The sequence below is a fragment of the Canis lupus genome, chromosome 37, assembly GCF_003254725.2.
Source record: "Canis lupus dingo isolate Sandy chromosome 37, ASM325472v2, whole genome shotgun sequence".
NCBI lineage: Eukaryota > Metazoa > Chordata > Mammalia > Carnivora > Canidae > Canis > Canis lupus.
The window spans coordinates 1641264-1660805 of record NC_064279.1 but is presented as its reverse complement, the minus strand read 5'-3'; the positions used below and the strand labels follow the sequence as shown (position 1 = coordinate 1660805).

Below are 19542 nucleotides of genomic sequence, written 5' to 3'. Positions count from 1 at the left end.
GTTACATGGGATTTGACTTTCCAGCTATGAAGGAAAAGGTGAGGTAAAGAAAAGACTTTAGAGAGAGGGAAGAGTTTCCTTCTTGTGGTGCAGAAGAGATCTTACCAACACTAATAAGGGGCAGATATAGAGTTTGCTTTGTTTTTCTGGCCCCAAGTAGCTTGTGAAATAAATTTAAATTACACTCACACTATGTGAACACCAATAATGGTGTAGAGACATAAAGGTAGTAATGACAAAGAGGAAGTCAGGTTTCTTGCCCTGCTGGGCAAGCACATGTATCACTTATTTTCCACTAGTTGATAATGAAAAGTGATACATGGTAAGGAGTTGAGAAGTTAGTTTACAAAGAGAGACTATAAAATGAAGCACAGACCCTTTGCTCCTGTGGCGTCTAATAGCTTTAAATGAATCTCCTTACATCAATGAATGATACTTTTCTATCCTATCTGAATTTTCTTATAATGAACTCATATTATTTTTATAATTAGAAAAATGTGTTTCTATTTTGGGAGGAAAAATCACTGTTAGTGAATGAAGAATTAATAACTTTCCTCCATGACTTGTAGGTAACAGCAGCTAACACAACGCTTCTCAGTTTAACTGTGTAATTCAAGGGCTGAGCTCCCAGAGGGCAGATGCAGAGCTGTAATTTCAGCGAGGAGGCACATCCTAGAGGCTCAAATATGTGAGCTGCATATTGAATGACCCTACCTACGCTGTGAATATTTGTCCATCATCTCTTTCATTCTGGAATTATTCGTTTTAGGTTCAAGTGATATTCCAAACAGCTTTGCGGGCTCTGGACTTGCCCATAAGGTGACACTTAGCAGGATCCAGGGGTGAAATAATGGAATTGCCAAAAATATGATCTGAATTTCTTGTTAAACAGAAACCTCTGTGCGTAGACTCCACTTTACTGGCATCATTACTCTCCTGGATAAAACCAAGCAAGCAATTATAATACCAATTCCCTATCTTTTCATACTTTGGTATATTGCCCAATTACTGCCTGTAGATAAGTATATCAGAAATCATCTTGTTACAGCTGTAGATAAAATTTCGTTATCCTATTAACAAAAGGAGCATTTTGGCTCCTTTTTCCTTTGCAAGTTATTTGCTCTCATTCCTTATTCTATGCACAGCTGAAGGTCATTTTCTAGATAAGCAATTCAGCCAATTTATTTCAATTTTCCCATTTTTAAAAAGTTTTGGCTATCAGGAATATAAGATAAGATTTCATTTGTGATAAACCAAATTTCAAGTAAGTGGTAAATGAAAATTGCCTGTTACTGCGTAAGGTAATTTAAACTCCTTGTGGGAAGCGATTGGCATTTTGAATAAACCTTCTGTTGACATTGTTTAGCTAAAACTATTTGTTTTATTTTATTTAAATCCAATTTAGCTAAAACTGTTTTAAAGCCTCCATGAAGCTCTCTGTCTTTACATTTACTTTACTATTACCGTCATTTTACTAGCTCCGAAACTCCAGCCATGTAGCTCTGGCTGCCTCTTTCTGACACCCACAGATGCATCCACCCCCACTCACCCACGCAAACCTACACTGTGACTCACATTCAGAAGGATTGTCAAAAAATCCCCACTCCCTGTCTAACTAAAATGTTCCTTTCAAACACATGCTACTCGTTTGATCTATTTCCATGTATCTGTGAGTCAGCTGAGTCTTGTCTCATCTACCCAGTAGACGAGAGCCTACATGTATGTTTTTTTCAATATGGATTTGGCAAACCTGATACATATTCAAGCATTTGGGATCCTAAAAGCCTGGTGAGCAGTTTTTTACTCCCAACACTTTTGACATCAAATGTGTGGGCTTTTTCCTCATACCGACCAATCTTACAACTCCCCAGGCACCAACTGTGTGTCCTACAATTCAATTCTGGCACCAACTCCCACGGTTGGTAGATAGGTTAAGGGCTCCTTCCCATGAAACTGCCCCCACTTCAGACACCAATCACAAATCCCAGGCCAACCATATTTCTGACGGACAGGTTATAAATTAATGGTTCCCATGACCCCCCCTTCTCAGGTTCCATAATTTGTTAGAATGGCTCACAGAACTCAGAAACAGTTTACTTATTATTTACTGGTTTTTACAAAGGATACAACTCAGGAACAGACAAAAGGCTGTTTGAGCAAAATATAAGTGGGATGGGGGCAAAGAGCTCCCATGCCTCTTCAGGCATATCAGCCTCCCAACACCTCGACATGTTCGCCCACCAGGAAGCTTTCTGAACCTCATCATTTAGTGATTTTTAAGGTGGTTGCCTCACATAGGCATGAGTGAGTAAATCATTGACCATTGCTGATTAAGTCAATCTCCAGCTTCTCCCCCCACTCCCCAACCCCCCACCTCCCCACTCCGGGGAATTTGGGAGAATGGGGCTGGAAGTTCTAACTCACTAACAAGGTTGGCTCCTCTGGCAATCAGCCCATGTCCTAAAGCTACCTAGGGGCCCACCCACAGTCCTCTTAGCGTATACAATTCTGATGTGATTGAAAGGGTCTGATTATGAATGAGAAACAAGGTGCCCCTAACACTCTTTTCAGGAAATTCTAAGGGTAGAAGCTCTGTGTCAGGAACCAGAGACAAAGACCAAATGTACAGTATCACGTTTGGGAACATTTACTATAAATGAATTCTTATCCAAATTCTGGCAATTATTTCTAATTTAAAATATTATTCTAGAACTGGCAACGTGTGTAGGGCTGGCATTTCAATTAGCCTGAAGAAAGAGAATAACTACAACTTAATATCATAAGCATCTACCTGGATTGCTATTAAGCAATTTCACAAGGGAAGGAAAAAGGATGCAACTCATTTTATTCCATGACAGCAGACCATCATTTCGCTTAGATATAGAACTCTTTTATCCAGTGTCATCTAATATCTGAATCTGAATCACAGCTGGGATCCAAATATAAAGGATAAGACAAATCTCCAAATAAATGTACTAAAGCTTTTTTTTTTCGTACATTGCTCATAGGAGTGACCCTTGAGCATACACTCTATGCTCATTTGATTTAATTTTACATAGACTATTAACAAGTTTGTTTATGTGACTTACCAACCAGTCAGCCAATTGGAGAGCATCAAATTAGGACAACAAATTCAAAAGAGAGATGGAGTTATCTGTTATCTATCTGCTAAAGATCGATGGGGTTCTGTCAATATGAATGACAGCTAACAATCTCAGCAAAACATTCTGAGAAATAAATATGAAATCTGAGGACATTTTGTAGGAATAAACCATTTAGAACATGCCAGGACTACCTGAGGGTATTGTAGTACGGAGAAGAATGGAGTTTTTTAGTGATGATAATCATCATAAGAAAACTCAGTTTGGCTCTGAGAGGTCAAAATATGTAACCCATTTATTTGTATAAAAACAGTTTCAAGTAAATCTTTAAAAAAATAAAATAATATGTATTAATTTTATTTAAAAATGTACTCTTTATTAGAAGAGCATAAAGAGAGAAATAAAAACTTTCACGTAACCGCTCCTACCCCTTCAATCAAATTCCACAGAAGTCCCTCCATTTCCTGTAGTTGAAATTTTTTTTTTTTTTTACATTTGGTACTCAATGGGGGGAAACTCCAGAAATCTAGGAAATTCATTTATCTGGAGAAACTATTTTCTTATGATCTCTGCTAAAAGAAGCAGGGCTATATCTATAACTCAGTCCCCATACACTAATCTGGTCAGGATGTTTTTGCTACAGAAAAAGATAACACCAGTCCCAAAATGGAGGTCAAAGAGGATATTATCTCTCCTTGATACTAGCCTTTCTATTCACATCTCTCTATAGCCACTATTCTAACTTCTTCTCATTAGTTTTTTGGATACAAGACAAAATTCTAAAGGAGTACCGCTGCTTAGCTCAATGAGTTCAGTCATCGATGCCTGATGGCTCAACATCCTTTTTAAAGTATGCCAACAAGTGCACCCTTCAGCAGCACATATACTAAAATTGGAATGATACAGAACAGATTAGCATGGCTCCCGCACAAGGAAGACACAAATTTGTGGAGTGTTCCATATTCAAAAATAATAAAATAAAATAAAATAAAATCAGCCAACAAACCTAACAACACCTGTAGAGTGTCACAGAAAAAGAGTTAGGAAGCTTGATTGAGCAGGAGGGCTGTGCTGACCTTTTGGCCTGACCACTTCCTGTCCCCCATCCCCCACCCCATTCCTTTTCAAGCCTGGACCAGATGGAAAAAAGCACCAAACTTCCACCACTACCATCACCTCATTTTCAGACATAGTTTCTAATAGGAGCTGACTTCCCCCAGGCCCTGAAGAGTCTCAGTCATGGACTTATCAAGCAAAGGCCTGATTAAGTCTAAGCAGAAACTGATGTGCACCAAAAATATCTGTCAGAATGAAAACAACCATTTCTTATTTGCTTGAGGGGTAGAGAAGGGTGTTTAAAACAATAGATAACATTAGGGTACAGAATTAAAAATATGCTTAAACCATTTGAGGTCAAAGTTTATTCAGCAAGAAACAAATTTCCATTTGTAACCACTCTTTTCTCATGAACTCTGTATAGGTTGCAATTGAGACATAGCTATAGGAAACTCACAATTCTCACAAGTTGCACTTGAATTTCTGATGCATTCAAAATACAGATTGGACTGAAGTTATCAAAATAGAATCATATTTCAAAATAAGAAATACTGTGAAAAAAAAAAAAAAGAAATACTGTGAGTCAGGACAGTCCTACCAATTATAGCAACCCTGTTTCTGAAAGGCTTAGAACCTGGGTCAGCACAATGGTAGCAAAGCAATGTTTTATCAAAATGGTGTAATTAGGAATGGATGGCAATATTTTAACCCCTCCTTCCAAGAGTTCCAAAATGATTTTTTAACGTGTTTATAAATATTTGCTTTTGTGCCATTTTAGGGGGAGCTTTCCATACAAACATTTGGCTTTCAATGAGTCATTCCCAGTCTGGTTCACACCCAGAAGCTTCCTGCTTGGCTATCAGTGAATATTGGGCTCATTAGCTGCCTTATTTTAATAATTGCCTTGAATGAAGATGAGAAAGGTGGTAGAGGGAGAAAGACGTTATGATAAACATAAGAATGTTCTTGGTTCCTTACCAGAGTTTGACAAATATGCACCAATACCCTAACTACCATTTGAACTTAGCTTAATGTTGGGATTGTGATGGATTTGTGTTTGGCCTTTTAAAAAACATCCAGATGATTATACCTGATGTTGCTACTTTTTTTAGTCATCATGTGTATTTGTTAGCTTAAGGACACCCCAGAATCCAAATTATAATATGCAATTTTACTTTTACTGTAGTAATTACAGTTATTGGATCCTAAAACCATCAACTAAAAGCAACTGGAAGAATAAATTACCCTTCCTCATATTTAAATGGAAAAGAATGAGGTCCTTAGTTAAGATTTTAATTAAATCTTTCTTCAGCTAGAATTACAGAACTTTTATGTAAATGAGGAAGCCACAGTGATGAAACACATGAATTAGTAATGAATCTCTATTTCCATTCCTAAAGGGAAAAATTTGGGAGTTGTATCTTGAGCACAGTATGTATCTTGGGGGTAAGAAGTCAATATGAAAAAAACCCTAAAATTGTCAAGCATGAAAATGTGAATTACAGATTTAAAAAAAAAAAAGGAAATAAGTACCTTGCAAATTATACAGTAAGTAGAATATATTGTGTATTCCTCTTCACTGGATTAGAGGAAGGGTTGCAAACTCAGGTCCTTATATCTTGAATTACACCCTATGTGTCTAGTCATACTTTGTTTGCATATTACATTTTAAATGCTTAGGAATGATCTTTGTTCTCTCTTGCCTCCCCAAAATACTCTTCCCATTTTTCTTGAAATGTGTATTTCTCTCTGTTTACATTTTATTCTTCCCAATTTTTATATGGACTTGGATATAAAAATGATATCACTTTTTCTTCGCTTTTAAAAAAATGGTCTGATTCATACACTGGTGACTGATAACTGTCCCTTAGCCTTCATGTGAGAGAGGCAATGAAGAGTGGTGAAGGGTGTGATAAAATAGAAAGGCACATGCCCTCTTTGAGATAAGAATCCACTTCTAGGCACCAGTACATATGGCAATAGCCATCTTTCAACTCTTCAAGAGAAATATTTAAAATATTTAAATATTTTATTGCTCAGTGCTTTAAAAGCAAGAAATTCCATTTTAAGAGGCCAAAAACACCAACAATTACCACTGGAAGGTTGAGAGATTAAATATATGTACTTCACATTAGAGAAGGGGAGAGAGATCAGAGGTACTGAGAATCTGGAAGTTGTTTCCCCCATGGTGGGCCTTCGGCCTCTCAGCCAACCACCAACACACCTACTGTATCATAGGACACTTGAGGTATATCAGTCATCCTGATCCTCTTGCAGAAACATTTCCCCGACTTGCTCTAGAGTGAATGCTTCACACTTGAATTCATACTTGCTGGGATTGATGGAAAAATCTTAGGGTAATTATAACAATAACAATAATAAACTTATGTTGAGAATCAGGCACTATTTATTCTTTCACTTAACGAGTATTTACCGAATGCCTGTTGTGTGCTAGAACTATGTTTCTGGGATGTCTTAGGCAATTTGTAGGCATTGGAAATATATCTGTTTTTTTTAAAAAAAGAAAAAAAAGGCTCATCCTTATGGAAATTAGATTCATTGGGGAGACAAATAATATAATGAATAAGTACATTAGGTATATTAAAATGAATTAAGTATATTAAGTTATACTTAATAAGTACTATTAATAGATGGTGATAAGTGCTATGGAGAAAACTAAACTGGGATAGAGTAATATCTCTGGTCCCCTGATGTGTAACTGGAATGGAAATACTTGCTAACTGGCAGACCTTCCACACTGGTTTCTAGTACTATGGGATAAAAGCTGTATAAGTGGGGAAGACAAAGTGAAATATCTGAAATTGATTTGCCCCTTCACATGATAGTAAATGAAAAACGGTAGCATGTCCTAGGGCAAGTGGCAGAGTGTGGTGCCACCATTTAAGACCTAAAGGAAAAAAAAAAAGACCTAAAGGATATGGGGTGGTGGCCCTCATTTATCCCCATTTAATTCACCAGTCTGGCCCTTACAAAAATGCCTGATCCTGGGAAATAATAAAGTCAAACAAACAGTTGCCCTGATTGCAGTGACTATGCCAGAAGTAATGTCTGCTGGAAAAGATTAATATGGCCTCAGGTACCTTGCATCGATGAGCAAATGCATTCGTTTCCATCCCTATCAAGGAAAGGGAATGGGAGTATGTGAATGACACAGATGTTTACAGTCTTGAGCAGGATTAAGTCTCTGGCCCTGTCATTATTAACCGAAAGGACCCTAGACTGCCTGACCGTTCTACGCATCATCACAATGATCCACTATATTGAAGATACCATGTGTGGTGGTCTTTAAGTATGCCCACAAATTCTTTGAAACTTCTTCCTTCAAGAGACAGAGCTCAATTCCTGTCCCCTTGAGTGTGGATTGGCCTTAGTGACTTACTTGTAACAAATAGAACATTGCAGAGGTGATGATATAGGACTTCTAAGACATTACAGCTTCACTCCTTGCTCTCTCTTGGATCACCGACTGTGAGGGGGGTCAGGTACCATAGGATAAGGACACTGAAGCAGCTCTTTCAGAGAGATTGGTGTGGAAAGGCGCAGAGGCCTCCTGCCAAAAGCCACGTGAAGGAGCCATCTCAGAAGCAGACCCTGCAGCCCTCGTCAAGCTTCCAGATGACTGCAGCCCTGGACAGCATCTTGCCTCTAAGCTCCTAAGAGACCTCAGCTGAACTCCCTGGCCGACCTATGCTGTTGGAGGCCTCTGTGATGATGAAAGACACTTCCTGGAGTACAGCAGCCCTAGTAAGAGAATCACTCTGTAGGGGTTAGCGTTCTGGACAATGTTACACGATCTATTGCAGATACCATTCAAAATATAGATCCTGACGTGCTACGAGGCCCTGGTAGATGCGGACCACTTGATCCTGGGACATCCAGGGGCTATGCAGCCGGCACTGTTTGTGATCTTTCAGATCCACTAAGTCGTAAGGTCACGTGAGCCTAACAGAAGTCCACTGTGAGATGGAAGTGGCATATTAGAGGACAAGCAAGCTGCGTGTGTAGGTGGCTTAGACTCCTCTTTCATCCACCACTATGGCACCATTGCCTGCCTCTCAGCTTACATTTGTGGTTTTGGGGGCGGAGGGGAGTTGGAGGGCACAGGCAAATTCCCTTATAATCAACTCATGGAAAAGGAAAAAAAACCTGTCTCGATACACAACTGGATCAGCTTGGTATGTGGTGAAGCCAGAAATGAACCACTATATTATAATCCCTAACCAAAGATGGCCGTGGGAGACAGCAGTGATGGGAAGAGCGTTGGTGGTACGTCTGGTCATCTACATTGTATGGAAAGAAAAGTAGCCTGAAATAAAAATATAAGACTTGTGTGATGAATAGTGTAGCTGGTTAGTCAGGGGTTTGGAAGGAGGAAGATTCAAAAATTGGGAACAAGCAGGTCTAGAGAAGAGGCATGTGGATAGACTTATGGGAGTCCATTCCTCCAGCTCCTGAAGTATTGCAGAACTCCTATCCAGATTATATTAGAAACCCTTCACATCTCAATTACAAGGAATGAAATAACTCAATTTAAAAATGGGCAAAAGATTTGAAGAGACACTTTATCAAAGAAGATATATGGATGACAAATAAGCACATGAGAAGATGTTCAACATCATTAGGCATAGAGAAATGCAAATTAAAACCAAACTGAAACACTATTTTGTGGTTAGGAGAATAGTTGAAATTAAAAAGACTGAACACACTGTATACCTAAAATTAATACAATGTTATATGTCAATTATATCTCAATTTTAAAAATTTTTAAAAGACCAAGCACGCCAAATGTTGGTGAAGATATAGAGGAACTGAAACTCGTTCTGGTTCTCGATATAGAGGAACTGAAACTTGTTCTCGTTCTCGGACTTCTGGTGAGAAGGTAAAATACTTTTTTAAAAAAGATTTATTTATTAACTTTAGAAAAAGAGAATGGAGAGGGGCAGAGGGAGAGGGAAAGAGGAATTTTAGCAGACTCTTTGTTGAGCTTAGAGCCTGATGAGGGGTTTAGTCTCACAACCCTGAGATCATGACCTGGGCCAAAACCAAGAGTTGGAAGCTCAACTGACTGTGTCACCCAGGGGCTCCCAAGAATGTGAAATACTTTGGAAATCAAGTTGGCAGTTTCTTTACAAGTTACATGTATACTTACTAGATATAATTCGGCCATTTCATCTCTAGTCATTTACCCAAGAGAAAAGGAAGCATATGTTAACATAAAGACATATATCACAGATGTGCCTACATAAAGACCCACATATAGAAAGTGTTCCCAGAAGCTCTACTTATAAAATCCAAAACTGCAAACAACCCAAATATCCTTCAGCTGTAAACAAATTTCATAAATCAATACAATAGAATACTACTCAGCAGTGAAAATAAGTGAACTCTAGAGTCACACAACAACATGTATGAATCCAAATTAATTATACTGAGTGAAAGTAGACAGACCAAAAAAGAAAACTTACTGTCATGATTCTATTTATCTAATATTCTAGAAAATACAAATTAATATATCATGACAGAAAGAGATTAGTGGTTGCCTACTGATAGGGTAGCAGGTTGGAGGGAAAGAGGAGGAATTACAAAGGGGCATAAGGAATTTTTTGAGAATATGCTCATTAATTTACCAAATTGTACATGTTGAAAATGTGCAACTTATTGTATGTCATTATACTTCAATTAAGTTTTTAAAAGAAAAAAAAAGATTAAATCTCAAATCCCTGGGCTCAAAGAACATAATCTGGAAATCCTATTCCCATTAACTCACAAGAGAGTGACCTGAAGCAAGCCAAGGAGCTTATGCCATCTGGAGGGCAGGTGAATGTGGCAGGTTGTTGGGAGTTTTAAGTCAGGAGATAAGCGGTATTCACTCATTCATCCAGAAAAAAAGTGTATTTGTATGTCTGAGTGTGTGTGTGTCTGTAATATCTACTATGTGACGCCAGATACTATTTTAGGATCTGGAGACAGAGTTGAATCTGATGCAAATTCTCTCTGAAGTCAGGGTTATGAACCTTGGAGGTAAATGGAGCTTCTTAAGCCTGAGACCATCCAGAAGCACGTGAGGGTCTGACAGGATGAGCTGTGAACATGGAAGGGTCAGCCTTCGATCAGACAGCCAGGTTCGGGCATTGAAGTAGAGTTACATTGATCCAAGAGGTGTTTCTGAGGATCCACATTCTGGCCCTTTGACATCCAAGCTTGAGTCACTTAGCAAGGGTTGTGGGCTAGGAGCAGACTTCCTGACAAGGGTTAAGGTGAGATAGATTCCCCCCAAATATGTCTGTAGAGTAAACCAAAGAATGAAAGGAAGCATGTAGGGAAATGATCAACGTGAAGAATACCGAAGAAAGTAGCTGGCTCAGAGCAAAAAGTCTACAGTAGAGAAGAGAGACAAAAAATGCACGGGGAAACAGTTGGGTGAGAGGGACGGTGGACACAAACTGGAATCTGAGAGGCTCCTACAACCCAGTCTGAACAAGTGGAGCTCAGTAGGTGCCAGACAAGGATTCGCACAGATAGGTAGCAGAGGATGGATGGGAATCCTTTCTTATGTGAACCCAGGAAATACAGCCAAGGACCCACAGCCAATCAGAAGAAGGCCACTGTTAGACCACATGCAGGAAGAAGGAGCCAGCCCTCACTCACCAGTAGGGACACAGATGATGGTAGAAGAGTGAAAGTCAAGGAATTTTTTACAAGGAGCCAAGAGGAAGATATCCAGGTCAGAGCATAAATCGGTGCCTGTGGGGTGCTGATGGGAGATGTTCACCTGGGGTCATGCTAAGAGGGCTAAAAGCCAAAGATTATAGCCAATTTTAAAAGAGGTTAGGACACGCAGGGACTAGAGTGGGTCAGAGAGATAAGAAGTTTATCAATAGATCTTTCAAGGACAGAGGCTGCTTTTGCGATTGCCCAGGAACTGACTCTGCCCATTATGTCATATTCTTACAGAGTCATGTGTTAGTAGCAGATTACTGGGGGCCTTCACAGCCAAGCAGAGGAGTTTAAACATGAAGTAACAGGCACGAAGAACAACTACAACTTAACAACAAGCTTTTAAGCAAGAAGCACAACAAATGAAAAAAAAAATCAATCTGTCAAATTAGATAGAGAAAGAGATAGCTTGTCAAAGAAGGCCACTCGGAAAGCTGTCACAGCATCTCGGGTTACAGGTGACGGTGGCAGCTATGGGAAAAGCAGTTGCTATCAGAGAGGTGGGAGAGGAAGTCGGGTTGTAGGAGATTAAGAAAGAGATGAGCTGGTTGCCTCTGTGGTAGACTAACAAGCACCCCAACTGTAGGTGGATACTATATAATAACACAAATATAGTCAAGCGTTAGTTGGAGAAAATCGGTTGTGGGCCAAGGCAGGATTCACAGTGCGTATAGTGCCTTTAAATTGTTTGTATGTTTAAAAATTTATACAATAAAATGGCAAGAAAAAATGATCCAAAACTATGCCCCTTTTTCTACCTGGGCCCTTGTATTATGATTTTACACATTCTCTTGTTGGGTAGTGGGTCTCTTCTGCTCTGTGAATCTGAATTGAGCATGCAACTTGATTTGGCCAGTGTGAGACATTAGCAAATATGACGTATGCAAAGGCTTGAAGAGTTGGGCATTGGGATTTACCATTTTTCTGATCTTGGGAACTTTGCAGTTAGCATCGTATGGATGATCTTGGACTAGCCTGTTGCGTGATAGACAGACAATGGCCTAGTTATCCTCATCACTCTAGTCAACAACCAGCCAATCTCCGGACATGTTTGTGGAACCATTGACTGCCAGCTGATCACAGCTGTATCAGTGAGCCCTGCTGAGAGAAAAACTGCCCAGCTAAGCCCATCCTAAATGGGCAACCTGCAGAATTATGACCAAACAATTGGCTACCTTTTCAAGCCACTAAGTTTTGAGGAAATTTGCCCTGCAGCAGAAGCCAACTGATACATTCTACTAGGTATGCCTTTGACTCCATTCCAAGGGACTCCATGCTGAGCCCTGTCTGTCTCCATGTGCCTCTGCAAAGTTTCAGGGAGAGACCAGTGGTATCTGGGGGTGAGAGGGATGATGACATGATTTAGGGACAGTGTGACATGAGAGGATGCCATGCGGTGGAGCCAGTGTGACATTAAGGCAAGAGTCAGTGTGACATGGGGGAAGGCTCAGTTTGTTAGGTGAGAGGGGTCTGTGGCCCAGAGAAGAGGGAGTTTATTTTGAAGTTGAAGGCCAGTAAATGTCGCACACAGGGGTGAAGATCAGCCACGCTGAATGAGGACAGGTGAGTAAACAGAAGGGGGCCGGGGCTGACGTATTACTGCCAACTGTGGAATAAGGCAGACACAGCTGGCCATTTGAGATTTCTCTTTGCTAATAAGGTGAGCTTGGCTTATAGGACATGCCTCTGTGGTCAGGCATTTCATTTAGAAAAATTTCCCAGACTACAATGCGAGGGCATACACCTAGAGAGATGGGGTCTGGCTGTCCTTCCTCCCTTTGACACCATCCTCCCTTGGTTCAGAGCACTTGGCCCCCTTGAATATTCCCACCCCACCTTGATATTTCTCCCTTTGCAAAACTTCCAGGAGATCAGGCTTTTTGGTAGTTTATTCCCTTTCCAGGTCTCCCCTGCAAGAGGGCATGGAGATCAGAGACATGAACCACCTCTTTCTAATCTTCAGCATTCTGGCAGTGGCTGGTGAGTGCAGGTTCCCGTTTTTGGCTTAAAACTTTGAAAATGTCATATTGGAGAAAAGTGTAGTAAATGGGTCTAGATAAGATGGGTGGAGAGCACATTAGAAAGATAAAAAAAGATAAGACTTTAGGATCCCGGTGATTGGAAGTTTCCTAGCACACTCAGGTATCTAGAGCCCACTGGTTTTCCTCTGGCTGCATGGCTACAAGAGAAGATGCAGACTGGGACAGTAAGACTTGACACAATGGATGGTGGGTATTGGCAAAATTTTGTGATTTTGCTATATAGCTAGGAAGGAAGCTTGAAGAAAAGAGAGAAGAATCAAGCTGAAGGAAGGAAGGAGACGGGGAGTGGAAAAAAGGAAGCTACCAATACAGAGGGAAGCCTAAGGGGAAATTAACAGAAGGACCCAGAAATGGTTCAACAACACCTCAACTATCAATAACACATTGACCATCTCAAAGCACTTCCACATAAAATGTTTCAGACTTTTGTCTTCTGGAATGTCTGCCTGTCTCTAAAATTCTGTCCTCCTTTCCCGACAGTAGTAACAACAAAAACTCTAAAAGCAACACCGATACAAGTAAAGTTAGCCCAGCAGTTCAGTCAGATATACAGCAAAATGGCACCAACCTTTTTGGTTTTCCTGAACTCAGAATATGAGGCTTGTCTGGGGACCCTGATCCACAAACAGTGGGTTATCACTGCAGCCCACTGCTTCTTACCGTGAGTAATGGGGATCCTAGCGGGAGAAGCACTCCCCCCTTGGTCCCTGGGATTGCTAAGGGGAACTGAGGCTCAGCCCTAAAGAGACTTGCCCAAGGGCTCTCAAGCCTGAGAAGTGATTGGAAGGAGTCAGGAAATAAGTGGTTGTGAGTTAGATTTCTGGGTGGGGTGATGTAGACAGGGGAACTGGGGAAGTGGAAGACCAGGGGATGAATCAATAGGGAAGAAAAGCCTATATCCAGTGTGGTACAGGTCAGAGTAACAGAACTGCAATAGAAACTTCTCACTTGCCAGACAAGGAAATGGAGGTCTTGGCAAGTTATGGAAGGGACTCATGCAAAGTCAGAAAGCAAGTTGGGGGAGAAAGGATACAAGGTGACGATAGACTGGTATCTCCTGCCTCTACTAATCCTTCGTGGCCTGTTCCAGATTTCTTGAGATAAACATTGCTACTTCAAAACACAGTTTCCAAAACAAGATTGAAAACCTAAGGCCCAGGCTTACTGTCCAACACCCAGATTTTACCCGGGATTCTGCTGAGCATGACCTCATGCTCATCAAGCTGAGTCATCCCCAAAAGCTCAACGATCAGGTGAAGCTGGTGGCCCTGCCCAACACCACAGATGACAGAAGAGGGGGAAAGTGCACTGTCTCTGGCTGGGGCTGGGAATGGAAGGATTCCAGTGAGTGGCCCTCAAGACAGACCTTAGTGCTCCTTAAGCAGCCACTCAAAGAGGATTATCACACAATTATTATTGTAGATCATGAGAACTGGAAGAAGCCCGAGAACTTATAGCTTAACCTCTAGTTTTATTCATTTGGAAATTGAGGCCCAAACTGGTAACATGACTGTTTATGGCTGGAGATCGCTGAAATCCAGCATTCTTGCCTCCCTTTTCCCCCAGGTGAGGGTGAAAAGGTATCTGGGTGGGGAGGGAGTTTGCAGGTAATCCCACTGGATGCTGAGTGTGGTTCATTCATCAGAAACTGAGAGACCAGCATTCACTAATGAAAGCATGCACGCACAAGCCCAAGTTACGCAGTTTATGATACTGGGACCAGACCTTGGTTTTCTCATTTCACTATGTTTATTTTTCTCTGGTTCCTTTTCATTTTGTGTTTTTCTTTCATTGAATGATGGAGAGGTTAATAACAGAAAAAGAGGGAGGGAAGGGAAGAAGAAAGGGAGATGAATATGTGAGGATCAAAGAGAAACAAAGCCTTTTCTCTCCCTCTCTCCCCTTCTGTGTGTGCGCATGCACACATACACTCGTGTGCTCAGGCTCAGAGCCTGACGTCCAGATAAACCAGACCGTCTTTTGGTTCTCTAATGATGACTGCAAGGAGTCCCCTGTAAGACAAATTCCTGTTCAAATCACGGAGAACATGTTCTGTGCAGGATCATCTCTGGAGAACAAACACATGTGTAAGGTAACTCTTTTCCCTCTGCCCCCTCTGAGTTCAGTCTAGGACACTGTTTTGGGGTCCACATATCTTCCTCGACCAAGCCAATTTCCTGTCTCTACATTCAATAGTAAATGGGATCCAGGCAAATGAGATCAAGGTCAATGGGATCCAGGAAACAATGTGTCCTTCTAATAATGAAGGAACATGGATGCTAGGGCGGAAGCAGCTCAGAGTGTTCTTAGTTCTTTACGGCTAACTCTGATGTGCCCTGGAATGAGTGGTGGGATGGACCCAAGATGTCCTCCAGACGTTTCTCCCAGCCCTTACCACCTAAGTCTTTCTTTCTTTTGTTTTCTTTAACCCCCTAGGCAGATCCAATGTGCCCCAATCGCCCCTTCCACCACCTAAGTCTTTCCATCCTGGACTCCTCACATGGGACTTGGCATGAGGCACTGAGCAAAGGTCACTTTGCTTTGGCTATCCTGTCTGCCCCATCTGTTCTTCTTCTAACAGGAATTGGCAGCTGCCCCAGTCTTGTGCCAAAATCAGCTCCAAGGCATCCTATCTTGGTCAGCAGGGTGCATTCTGAGAGGCGATGTCGGCTACTACACCAAGGTTTCCCGCTATACAGACTGGATCCGCAAAGTCATCCACAGCAACTGAGCTCTCTCCATTCCCTCTCCCAGTGGCCTCAGACCTGGGTCTACCATCCTTGACCATTCCTTTCCCTCAGAACGAGATGGGAATAGAGTCTGGCTATCCGAAAGTTTATGCCCCTTCTGTTTTCTTGACTTCTCTTCTCCTTTCTCAGTCCTACCCTGAATGATCATCAGATTGAGCTGGATAACATTCTCCTGCATAAACCAGCTTCTCACCGCTTTCTTCCTCTCCTCCAACTTCCTACTCACCTGCTGTGCTTTCCTCAGACTTTTATGAAGCGGTTCTCCTTCAACCTGTACCCCCCAAAGGGCATATGGGCCTCAGGAATGTGATGGTGAGACTGTGGCACCTCTATGGCAACTCCTTTGACCTCACTTAGTGCTGAGCCAGGCCTCTGAGTCAGGTCTGGGTCTTCTCACTCCGTCATATCTAATAAGGTTTGGCAAACACCGCGATAGTAAGCAGACTGATGGCAACATAATTGTTAGAGACAGAAGCTAGAATTTCATGACAACAAGGACTAAAAGGGTCTCCAAAAGGGTTAGGAGATGAAGCAGAAGTGGGTGCACAGAGGAGTTAAATGGGTCAGACCACCAACAGGAGGAGGGATGATCTCCTGAGAGATCTTTCCTAATGCTAAGCACAGAGAAATCTAAGCTGGCTGGAAAGAGAATGGTAGAAGGATAATAGGGGAACACTGAAACCTAGGTGAGTATAATTGCGTTTGTGTGTGTCTGTGAGTGTACATATGCACATATGTGTGTATAGATCGGTGGACATGTGTGCAAAGAATGATCTCACTGAACCAACCAAAATCTATCCTACACCAGTTGCCAATTCAGCTAATTTTCCCCAAATCCCACATTTATCTATCTGCTCTTATCCTACCTTCTCAATTATTAAATTTTAAAAAACTAAAATAGGTCCTATTTTTATTACAATATTTTATTTTGAAATTAGTTAAGATAAGAAATTGTAAAAAAATTATATATATATATCTATATATATATATATAGAGAGAGAGAGAGAGAGTTTCTGGGCACTCAGACTTGCCCCATGGATACTATTTTCTATAACCATAATAAAATGTCAAAACCAGGAAATTTAATGGTGTTCATTCAGATACAGATTTTATTTGGGTTTCACCAGTCTTTCTTTACATATATTCTTTTTAAGGGTGAAATTTGAAATCTTATCACACGTGTGGATTCCTGTAACAGTTACCACAAGGAGAATCCGAAGCAGTTCTATCACCGTATCACCAGAAAGAAACTTCTTTGTGTTACACTTTAATAATCACACCTTTTCCTGGCCCCAAACCATGCAACCACCAACCTAGTCTCCATCAGTACAATTTTGTCACTTCAAGAATGTTCTATAGTATGCAATCTATATAATTCCACTGCTTTTTTTTTTTTTTTCCATCATGAAGATGTCCCAAGAGTCCTTTCATTGTCATTTCCTTTCTGTCTGAATAGCTTTTTTAAGTCATTCTTTCAGAGCAAGTCTGCTGGGTGACAAATCCTCTGAGTGTTTCTTCACCTTCTTTCTTGAGGGATATTTTTTGCTGAATATAGAACTCTGGGTTGACAGTGCTTTTCTTTCAGGACTTGGAAAATGTTTGCCTCTTTCTTCTGTCCTCAACGAGTTTCTGAGGAGAAATCTGCTAGCATGTGATTCGTTGTTTCCCAGTTGGTAATGCCTGCTTTCTCTCTGGCTCTGGCTGCTTTTGAAAGTTGGTTGGTGTTGTTTTTCAGGGATTTGATTATAACATGTCTGCGTGTGAACTTTTAAGCTTATTCTGTTTGGGGGTATATTCAGTTTCTCGAATCTGTAAGTTTGTGTCTCTCACCAAAGTTGAGAAGTTTGAGCCATTATTTCTTCTGGTGTTTTTCAGCTCAGTGTTCTTTTCCTTCTTCTGAAGCTTTGATAACATGCATGTTAAATCTTCTGTTACTATCCCACAAGTCCTTGGGGATCCATTCATTTTTTTAAAATATCTCTTTTCCATCTGTTGTTCATATTGGTAATTTCTACTGCTCTACCTTCAAGTTCACGGACTCTTCTGGCTTGTTGATTTTGCTATTGAACTCATTATCTTAATTATGTTTTTATTTTCCATATTTATGATGCTTTCACATATTGGGAGTCTTGCTGGCTAGGGAAAGAGGGCCCCGCCCAGAGCTAACTAATTCCCGGAGGTAGTAAATGACTGTCTACTACATACAAACCTACCAATCCAGAGCTCTACCTCAACCACCAACTCTAACTAACTTTCACACACCAAGCCAATATTTCCCCTGCTCCGAATCACAGTGGGGTCAGGTACTGAACAACTAGAGATCACCACCACAGCTCAGAGCCTGCTGAAATTATTCAAACTATTCATTCCTAAACTTGCTCAAACTTGACTATCCTGCCTCACCCATTCTTTCTTTTGGTTTCCAAATAAAGGCTTGTGGCTGTGCTTTCCTCTCGCTCCTCCTGCCTCGGGACTGACCCTGGTACTTCCTCATGTAGCTGTGCATGGTACGGCATGCCTCTTAATAAACCCTTCTTTCAATGGCACTGACCTGGCCATGTTATCATTTAGTCACTTTTAGAAATTAAATCATAGGTTCAATTAAAACACCCATCTAGGGCAGCCTAGGTGGCTCAGCGGTTTAGTGCTGCCTTCAGCCCAGGGTGTGATCCTGGGGTCTTGGAATCAAGTCCCACGTCGTGCTCCCTGCATGGAGCCTACTTGTCCCTCTGCCTGTGTCTCTGCCTCTCTCTCTCTGTGTCTCTCACGAATAAAATCTTTTAAAAAAATAAATAATAAAAAATAAAACACCCATCTAATGAATTTTTTTACTTCAGTTTTATATTTTTAAATTCTAAAATTTCCATTGGGTTTATCTTTATATCTTCTATAAATCTTTCCTAAGATTTTCTATTTATTTTTATTTCATTCAAGAGTATTTGTAATTGTTTATTTAAGGAATGCTTTTATAATAGCTTTTTAAAATCCTTGTCTGATAATTCCAACATCTTTGTCATCTTGGTGTTGGCATCTGTTGATTATATTTTCTTTCTTTCTTTCTTTCTTTCTTTCTTTCTTTCTTTCTTTCTTTCTTTTTTTTATTATATTTTCTTACTGGAGTTGAAATTTGCCTAATACGGTGAGCAATTCTGTATTTATATATCCTGGACAGTTGACTATCATAAGACTCTGATTCCTATTCAAATATTCTAATTGAGGGGCACTTGGGTGGCTCAGGTAGTTAGTGTCTGACTCTGAATTTTGTCTCGGGTCATGATCTCAGGGTTATAGGATATAGCTCCATGTTGGGCTCTGTACTGGGTGTGGAGCTTGCTTGGGATTCTCTCTCTCCCTTGCACTCTGCCCCCTCTCCCCACTTGCTTTTTCTTTCTCTCTCTGAAAAAAGATATCCTAATTGAGCAATTCTAGCTCACATTTGTGGCTGTGATTCAAATGTCAATTTGGTTTATAAAGCTTCTACAGTGTTATTCAGTGGGAGTTGCTGTGACAGAACAATGACCACACACCCCCACCTCCCCACACACACACCCCGCTCCCCAGTGTCTACAACCTAATCCTTCGAACCTGTGAATATGTTACCTTCCATGGTAAGAGACTTTGCAAATGTGATTAAGTTAAGGATCTTGATATGGGAAAATTACCCTGGATTATCAAGGTGAGCCCAACGTAATCACAAGTGTCTTTATAAAAAGAAGGCAAAAGGATCAAAAAAAAAGAGGGGAGATGTGATCACAGAAGTAGAGATTGGAGTTATGCTTTAAAGATAGAGAAAGGGGCCGTGAGCCAAGGCATACAAGCAGCCTCTAAAAAACGGAAAAGGAGAGGAAATGGATT

At 40.8% G+C, this 19542-nt stretch overlaps 1 protein-coding gene and 1 non-coding gene across 7 annotated transcripts; both read left to right on the top strand.

Moving 5' to 3' along the window:
• Positions 1 to 3963: 3963 nt before the first annotated feature.
• Positions 3964 to 4068, top strand: LOC112656820 (U6 spliceosomal RNA). Its single transcript, XR_003134686.1, has one exon. It is a non-coding gene; the product is annotated as a U6 spliceosomal RNA (small nuclear RNA).
• Positions 4069 to 12057: 7989 nt separating this feature from the next.
• On the top strand, positions 12058 to 15774 carry LOC112656677 (serine protease 58-like). Of its 6 annotated transcripts, none has more exons than XM_025442064.3 (6): positions 12058 to 12137; positions 12799 to 12875; positions 13418 to 13598; positions 14028 to 14281; positions 14881 to 15029; positions 15519 to 15774. In XM_025442064.3, exons 2-6 carry the CDS (start codon positions 12818 to 12820, stop codon positions 15666 to 15668), a joined length of 792 nt encoding a protein of 263 aa, XP_025297849.1. In that variant the 5' UTR covers positions 12058 to 12137; positions 12799 to 12817; the 3' UTR covers positions 15669 to 15774. The 6 variants fall into 6 exon arrangements, with proteins under 6 accessions (XP_025297849.1, XP_048962564.1, XP_025297850.1 ...); XM_049106607.1 differs by having other exon boundaries at positions 12086 to 12137; positions 13421 to 13598; XM_025442065.3 differs by lacking the exon at positions 12058 to 12137 and adding an exon at positions 12144 to 12458 and having other exon boundaries at positions 13421 to 13598.
• The last annotated feature ends 3768 nt before the right edge of the window (positions 15775 to 19542 follow it).

Excerpts from the sequence above, each read along its gene's own strand:
- LOC112656677 (XM_025442061.3), top strand. Across the intron at positions 12,876-13,417 it reads CAGCATTCTGGCAGTGGCTG|TAGTAACAACAAAAACTCTA; the intron begins GTGAGTGCAGGT and ends CTTTCCCGACAG. Across the intron at positions 13,599-14,027 it reads GCAGCCCACTGCTTCTTACC|ATTTCTTGAGATAAACATTG; the intron begins GTGAGTAATGGG and ends GGCCTGTTCCAG.